Below are 8,436 nucleotides of genomic sequence, written 5' to 3'. Positions count from 1 at the left end.
AGCAAGCAAATCATGACACAGTGTGTGAGCCCCAACGTGTTTGGCACCCTATACTGTAAGAAGGAACAAAGAGAACAAAGAAAGAAGTGTACGGGGGGAAAGCAGGAATAGCTCTAACCTTGAGGCAGGCATTACTCCTTTCCTGGAAACTTTCTCTGCAGACATTACGCACTTGATTGTACCCTTATCTGCCGCACCTGCATAACCAGCTACATCTGCTTCTGTAAACTTGCTTGCTTGCCCATGCCTCCAGAATGTTGTGATAGGAACCCTGGGAAGCCCCAAGTTCTATCTTTAGCCCACCAGGATATAAATCTAAACTATTTAAGACAGCCCTGTGTTGCAGCTCAAAGCTCCCTGCAAGCGGCTGCTGGCCAGTAAGAGCCTTGACTAATAAACCTCTCCTTTGCTAATTTGAGTCGGTGGGCCATCATTTAATCGCTCAGACCCTACTTCAATACCTTCCAAGCATTCTTAGATTGCTGCTTCCCTTCCACCTTCAGAGCCTCCTGTAAATTCCACCTATGGCCAACACCAACCTGCAGCCTTATAGGGAAGGACATTCTGGGAGTTGTGGTTCAAGCTTCAGTACCCTGACAGACTACAAAAACACTACAGCTCTTAAAATCAACATCACAGTTTGACCTTCAGATTTATCTACTGGTCAGTAGAGATTGTGAAGTTGTGGTGATTGGAGAGTGTGAGAGAGGAAGGGGAGGACATGAAGGGAGTTTTGTGGTCTCAAGATGTGTCTATCAAAAAAAAAAAGAAAGAAAAGAAAAGCCAGGTGAATGCTAAGTAAGTATTATATAATCATGTATCTAAATTTTCATAAGTCTGTATCCAAAAGGAAAATATTTACAACTGGATCGAAGTGATGTCTGAGAAGGACTGAAGCACCCTGAAGAGTTTATGAGTGCCCAGCCTTAATCTGGATACATCTACAACTCACTCCCTTTTTCTCTTCTCTTGTCTTCTGAGCAGGGGCATAGCAAGAGGAAGGAAGCCCTGGGAGGTAGGGACACATCTCAAGGGCTGTAAGAGGAGCCCCCTGAAAGTCTATTCACCAGCTTCCTTCTTTGGCAGAAGCCAGTTTGTTCCCAAAGTAATGGAGCAATAAGGCCATATTCCGCCAAATGTGTGGGCTTTCTTGAGAAACATTTCCTCTCTGTCGGAGAGCAGTGGGTGGGGTGAGATGATAAAAGTAGGTGACAGGCAGTTCTTTCCAAAGCCAGAATTTGAAGTGGTACCAGAAGGCGTAGCTGTGTCTGAGTCTCACCCTTCTCTTCTTCATTGGACAGATCTGTAGTTCAATGGGAACCTTTATTGGTCATGTGTATCCAGGGCTCTTTCTGTTCTTTTATGGACTGTATCAGGCAATAGTGGTCTCCAAAGCCATAATATTCAGTGACTCTCTCCTGTATCCTTCGTGCCCTTCCAGGAATAAGGGAAGATGTGCCAGGCTGTGGAAAATATCCTATGAAGGTTCGTTGAAGATGGTGGTTGGCTCCCTCTTGATAGCTTATGAGGTCAGCAGCATTGAAGGAGGATTGAGACTGATGAACAGAGAGCTACCACCAAGGTTTATGTACCCCAAAGAGTGGCAGCACCTCACCATGTTCACCCTCCTCACCCTCATCGGCTGTGTAGACGTCGTGAGCAAGAATGTGCTGGCTCAGAGGTGTGTGGCCCTAGAGAAAGGTATCCTGGTCCTTTCCTTCTATGAGCTCCTGCTGCTGCTGGTAACACACGTTAAGGGCTCAGAAGGGGTAGAGCTGCAAGTTCATGCTCTGCTCATCTTGGTGGTGTTCCTGCTGACGCTGGTGTTGGCTGCCGAGCTGTGGGCTCCCGACACGTGTCACCTCTGGCTGATTGAGACCTTTCTGTTTCTGATAATGGGCTCCTGGCTGATACAGGCAGGCTTTATTCTATACAGACCTCTCTCGGGCTACCCTTGGCAGGATGATGACACCAATGACATCATGTTTGTCACCACCTTCTTCTGCTGGCATGTGTTGGTCGATGCCTCCTGCCTGTTGGGAATTTATGGCTTCTCTTCCTTTTGGTACCGTTGTTACGGTCCCAGCTTGAGGCTGATGGGGTCCAAAGAGGCTCCACATCACACCAGCGCTCCAGGACACCTCTACAAGTTGCTGCAGGAAGTGGAGCCGTCAGAGAGAGAGGACCAGGTTCTCCTCCTTTCAAAGAATTCCCTCTGAGACAGGGCTCACCTTGACTAGCACTTAATCCACACCATCCTGTGGCTTCCTCAGCCATGGGTATGGCGCCCTCCCTGGTCCCCAGTGTGGCCTGAAGGGCAACAGCTGGCCCCAATGTTGTCCCTGTCCCTGAGCCTCTAAGCACGGAGGAGAAAAGGAGGAATGAGGGACTTGAGAAAGAAATGCTGATTGGATTTGGGGGGAGGGAGGGAAGAAGACCTGGAAAATAGATCAGTGTGCAAGAAAGCTATGGGGGAAGAGAAGGAAGTGTTTTGAAGGGAGGAGAACAGAGTCCAGAAGCTATGCAGTCACCAGCTGTGTCTCCAGGCACAAGGGGTTGCCTTTACCTGAGAGAATAAAGATTTCTCATAACTCAAAAATGGCATTCAAGGCTCATCCTGATAAAGAAAAGTGGGTAATTTTATGTGCTCACCACAGTGGTGCCACCATGTGGAAGTAGTATAACAGAATTGATAATTAATTGATATAGGTTGAAATGATCTTTTTGCCTTTGTCTTTCCCCCAGCTTTTAAGGATTGGATTCATTTCAAATATTACACCCAAAATGAGACTTTCAAAGATACTTCAATAACACTTTATATTTGCATAATTCCAGTATGTCGAGAATTAAAATGTGTGGTACTTGCTCACCTCCCATTTTATTACTCTTCCTCTAGCCAAGGAGTGCCGGTATCACCATCACCACCCTTGCACAGGCATCCTTGGGCCTCTGCAAATTTCTCTTTCTTGCACGTCACAGGCAGACATCCCACATAGGGCTGCTTGTTTCCTGTTGAAATTTGGCATGTGAATGTGGAATAAACAGGGGTCCAAATCAACTAACGGGGTGGGAAGTGAGGGAGGAAGAACTGTAGATTCAGTTGAGGATTTTACCATGTTATTAGATGCCCAGAGTAAACCCACCCTATCCCCCACCCCCTGAGTACCCTTAAGGTGGCCTTCTCCAAGAACTCTGTCGATGACTCCTTTATTTTGGACCTCTTAGGCATTTATAAGAAATTCGTCTTATTATTTTGCCCATAAAGGTGACACACTGTGCTTTGCACTGTTTCTGAAACCAATTCCTTTGAGGAGGTTTTATCTCACCCACCAAAGTGTAGGCTCCTAAAAGGCAAAACTGTCATATCCAAGTTTCAAAATTTCCTATGTATGCTCCAACTACAGATCATAGTTGATGCTTAATTAAGGCTTATTTGTTTCTAGAATCTCCCCTACCCCTGTTCCCTCTAAATGGGTTACCGGACAGGTCGGAAGTTTTGTGAACCTCTGGTTGACACCAACAGTCCTAAACACTGAGTCCTCTCCTTAGTAATAGGCCCGCTCTCTTCCTCATTCTCAGGTATAATAAAACCCAGTAGCTTGTTTCCAATTGTTTACTTTGTTATTATTTTTTAACCCACACAAGTGTTTCTATAAGAAACCTCCAGAAAACCGGGAGTCCAGCAGGTTGACTTACCCAAGTCTCACAGCTGGTATGAGGAATTTAAGTGCCGGTGTGCCTGACTCATGCCCATGACTATGTCCTCTGGGCCACAGTGATTTTGCTCAAGACAATGGAGAAGGGAATGATCTGCAAAATGAAATGTTTTTGAAAAATGTAGAAAGAGGGCTGGGCATGGTGGCTTACACTTGTCATCCCAGCAATTTAGGAGGTCAGGGCAGGAGGATCACTTAAAGCCAGGAGTTTGAGACCATTCTGGGCAACAAAGCAAGATTCTGTCTCTAAAAACAGAAAAAGTAGCCAGGCATGGTGGCATGCACCTGTAGTTCCAGCTATTCCAGAGGCTGAGTCAGAAGAATCCCTGGGCCCAGGGAGTCAAGGCTGTGGTAAGCCATGATTGTGCCATCGCCTAGGTGACAGAGTGGGACTTCAACTCAAAAAAAAAAAAAAGATAAAAGGTTAGCTGGAAGGCGTAGTATAAATACCCTAGACTCCCCTTAAAGGGCGTGTTTTTATTCTATACTCTGTTCCGAAGCCAGTCTTCCCTGGAAGGGAAAAATCTTATGGACTCTCAACTTCTGTCTTGGTCTTATATTTCTGGGCTCAGATCCAACTGAGGGCTGAGGACAAGACTTGTTTGTGACCAAGCCTTCTCATCTTTGCCATTTCCCCTTTACTCCTGGTTCCTAGACTATTACCTTTCTTTGTAAGCCTTCCTTTTCTCTTCACTTCTCTTACACATTTATGACCAGTGATGAAAAAGCACAATCACTTGATTCCCCCAACATAATAACTCTCACATAACCAGCATAGGAATAAACGTGCATGTCATTATCTTGCTATATTTGAGATGTCACAGAAAGGCCCTTCCTAAGAATGCCAGTTCAGAAAAAACTTCCCCATCACTCAAGCTTTGGGGGAGGTTTATAATTCTCACAAAATTCCACCAGAGGGCACTATGCTCACATCACGCTGGCCAAGCCTCTGGCTCGCCAATCCTAGTAAACAAGTCTCCCAGGAACTAGTTTAAAAGAAGTATGTTCTCACTCATATAATGGACCTTGAACATCCAATGCAATACTATAAGAAAACGACTGACGGTACTGGGAAACTATGGGGGGGAGGGGGATGGGATTAACAGTAGCAAATATCTGTTGGGGGATGGGAAAACACCTCTTATCAACAGGGTGCCTGAATGAAACGTAATTGTACACCTAACGCTTAACTGTACCCCACAAAACCATAATAAAAAATACTGATTAATTAAAAAAATAAATAAAAAATAAAAACCCCTGATCAAGAAAAAAAAGAAGTGGGAGAGGAGAAAAAAAGGGCAGGAAAAAATAGAGAACAGACAGGTATTGCCCAAGCATCCAGAAAATATACCTTAGGGCTGTTTGTTTCCCGTTGAAATCTGGCGTGTGGGCGTAAAATAAACAGGGATCCAAGTCGACTAATGGGGTGGGGGTGGGGGGTCGGGAAGAAAGAACTGTGGATTCAGTTGAGGATTTGTTTGTGGAAAGGACTAACTAAAGGACACACTCTGATCCAAAGAATGTTTTGACCAACCAGTCTAGAGAACAAGGATACCGCTCTGTAGGCACAAAATTTATCTGTGAAAATCCCACATTCAATGAAATGAAGGGCAAGCCGGGCTCGGTGGCTCAGCCTGTAATCCCGCGCCTTGGGAGGCTGAGGTGAGTGGATTGCCTGAGCCCGCGGGTTCGAGACTCGTCTGGGCAACTTGGTGAAACCTCATCTCTACAATAAATCAAAAAATTAGCCGGGCCTGGTAGCGCACGCCTGTAATTCCAGCTACCCGGAAGGCTGAGGCGGAAGGATCGCCGGAGCCCAGCAGGTCGAGGCTGTGGTGGCCAGGAGTAGACACTGCACTCCAGTCTGGGCGAAAGAGTGAGATTCCAACTCAAAAAAAAAAGAAATGAAGGGCAGATTTTTAGATGTGCAAAATGACCTACAGAGAGTCCTTTAAAGGGTACCTGTCCTACAGAGAACTTGCCTAGATTTTTCTAGTAATCTAGCTATTCACAAAGAAAATATATATTGAATATCTGCTCTATGGACGTCACTGGGTACGTGATAATGTAGAACTCAGAGGTAAGCTGGTTGGTCCCTGCACTCTGTGGTTTCCTCAGTGGGTACCATGAAAATTTCGGTATTTTAGAGGTGGTGGCCAGGAACACATCACCTATACACTGAGGAGACTGAAGGAAGGGGAACAGAAAAGGGTTCTCCAAGGAGTGGCACCTTGAAAGCACATTAGGCTCTAAAATACTGCCCTAATGTGACTTCAGCAAGTTAGCACAAGTTATCTAGGCCTAGTTCCTCATATTTAAGTTAGAATGATGTGCATATTTCATTCTAGAATTGTATGGCTTTAATTTTCTCAATAGAATGGATTTTCCCATGCTGTCAGCTGAGACGAACTTGATTCTTCCCAACTTTCCAAGTACTGTTCTAGTAGAGACAAGATTTGGGGTAGAGTTCAAACAGACCCAAACTTTCAGTCATAACACGCAGTTTGGGAAAAATGGAGTGTTCCCTATGTTCCTATGTTTGGATGATTTCAACAGGCATTCGATGGAACTAAAATTAGGCTAAAGAGATACAGCTGAGACATGAACTTCCAACTTTCTGAACTGAGAAATATCAAACAATCAAAGAAAACAAAGAACCTTTCCTCCATGCTCAGTATTAGTCACTGAATTGAAGCATAATTAAAGCCTACCTAAGACACAAGTCTTTGCTTTTCTAATTGTATAGAGTAAAATTTGAAAACTTAGCCAACCACAGCTTCTGTCCAAAATATGGTTTAAAAATAACGCCATTAACTTCCAGAACGGTTTATTATTATTGTTACTTTGTTTGGGTTTTAAATTCTACTGAGGTCTTTTCTTTTGGAAAGAACTGGTTTTTGTTTATTAAATACTAATAAGAACAACAGTTTACAATTCTGGGTTGGGTTTCCAGAGTGTTCCCCCACACTGGGTCTCCATTGTGTCTCTTTAATATAATTACGGCTTGCAGTGAATGCCTGTTGAAATCGTTCATATGTAGGGAAAACTGCATTTCCTGAATAGCATGTTAGAGTTGAAGGTTTGAGTTCGTTTGAGCCCTACCCTAAGTTCTGTGTCTAACGAATATAAGTGTAAGGCACTGGGAAGGCATACTCAGATCACCAGGTTAAGGACTACGTACCTGCAGAGGATAGATTCTCTAAAAGAGAGAAAAGAGATGTGAGGGCAGCTCACAGGTAAAGCCTACCTAAGACACAAGGCCTTGATTTTAGGCAACCGAACAACACTGAAGAAATGCTTTTAGTCTCAGGTCATTTCTGCAGATTTGGAACAAAATCTTTACCTGCAATAATGCTCTCCCACTCCACCCACCCCTAAGAGAGCTGAACGTGACTTCAAAGCACAAGCAGTGGAAACCCCTGTCAGCTTCAATACTGCGTGTACCAAGAGACAGAAAAGTTCATGGGTTCAAGCATTCTAATTCTCTTTTTAATGGAGGGGGTAGAGAATGGGGGCGGGTGGCAATTTAGGGAAGAAGGGGAAGAAGAACAAAGGGCAGCAGACACAGCAAAGTCGAACTGGATAAAACAGACCTTCTACTTTTAACTTCTCTAAAAGGACAGGCTGGGCTTCTAGGGGCGAACCAGTAAGAGGACTTGCTTCTGCTTTTCCTTCCCTCATACACTCTTAAGCTTCCCTGGTGAGCCCTTGGACTCATCTGGGTCCTAATTTGGTTGGTTCAAGTAAATGTGGGGCTAACCAAGGAGGACAAGGCCTCTTGTTCACTCCTCAAAGAGTCAGTGGTCATGTATTATGTCCCTAACCCTTACAAAGCTTGCCCCTGGTCACATGAACGGATCAAAGCAAATCCATTTCCATTCTCGGAAAAGCAGCTCAAAGCACACGTTCTCTTGATGGTGCCGCCGTCATTTCTGTGTGGTCAACAAACATTATTTATTGAACACTCACCCGTGTTGCTACTGGGGGGTGAAGATGAACAAACTGTTCAAGGAGGTCAAGATACCTAGCAAGGCAGCAGGCACTCAAAGGACAGAAATACCTTAAGCCTAAAAAGCTGCATTTGCACCTTACTATTCCATTTTCTATTATGTTTGCTATCCCCACCTCAAGTTCTGTTGGTGGGTGCAGTAGAACAGGGGTCCCCAAACCCCAGGCCCCACCACAGGTCTGTGACTTGTTAGGAACTGGGCTGCACAGCAGGAGGTGAGCAGCTGAAAGTGGAGCTCTGCCTATTGTTAGGTAAGCGGGGCATTAGATTCTCATAGGAGTGTGAACCCTATTGTGAACTGCCTATGTGAGAGATACAGGTTGCGCACTCCTTATGAGAATCTAATGCCTGATGATCCTCCCATTCTCTCTGTGGAAAAGCTGTCTTCCATGAAACTGGACTCTGATGCCCAAAAGATTGGGGACCACTGCAGTAGAAGGCTCTGTTATGCTGTGGTAATTTGGCACCTGGAAATTAGTATCTTTAAAAAAAAAAAAGATATATATGCATACATGCATACATATATATGAAATTAACATCTTTTAGCCACGTGCAGTGGCTCACGCCTATAATCCTAGTACTTTGGGAGGCAGAGGCAAGAGGATTGCCTGAGCCCAAGAGGTTCAAGACCAGCCCGGGCAACTTGGTGAGACTTCGTCTAACAATAAATTAAAAAAAAAAAAATTAGCCAGGCATGGTGGTACACACCTG

General features: G+C 44.7%; 1 protein-coding gene across 1 annotated transcript; it reads left to right on the top strand.

Annotated features, from left to right (window-relative positions):
- Positions 1-1,313: 1,313 nt before the first annotated feature.
- Positions 1,314-2,219, top strand: LOC103276956 (transmembrane epididymal protein 1A-like). Its single transcript, XM_008074402.1, has one exon. It carries the CDS (start codon positions 1,314-1,316, stop codon positions 2,217-2,219), a length of 906 nt encoding a protein of 301 aa, XP_008072593.1.
- Positions 2,220-8,436: the final 6,217 nt, after the last annotated feature.

Source organism: Carlito syrichta, unplaced genomic scaffold (genome assembly GCF_000164805.1).
Source record: "Carlito syrichta isolate Samal-C Ts95f unplaced genomic scaffold, Tarsius_syrichta-2.0.1 Scaffold316427, whole genome shotgun sequence".
NCBI classification, from domain to species: domain Eukaryota; kingdom Metazoa; phylum Chordata; class Mammalia; order Primates; family Tarsiidae; genus Carlito; species Carlito syrichta.
Note: the sequence above shows the minus strand (reverse complement) of the source record. Positions and strands in the feature narration are given on the sequence as shown.

Coding starts and splice junctions, on each gene's coding strand:
- LOC103276956 (XM_008074402.1), top strand. CDS start 1,314: ATGGGAACCTTTATTGGTCATGTGTATCCAGGGCTCTTTCTGTTCTTT.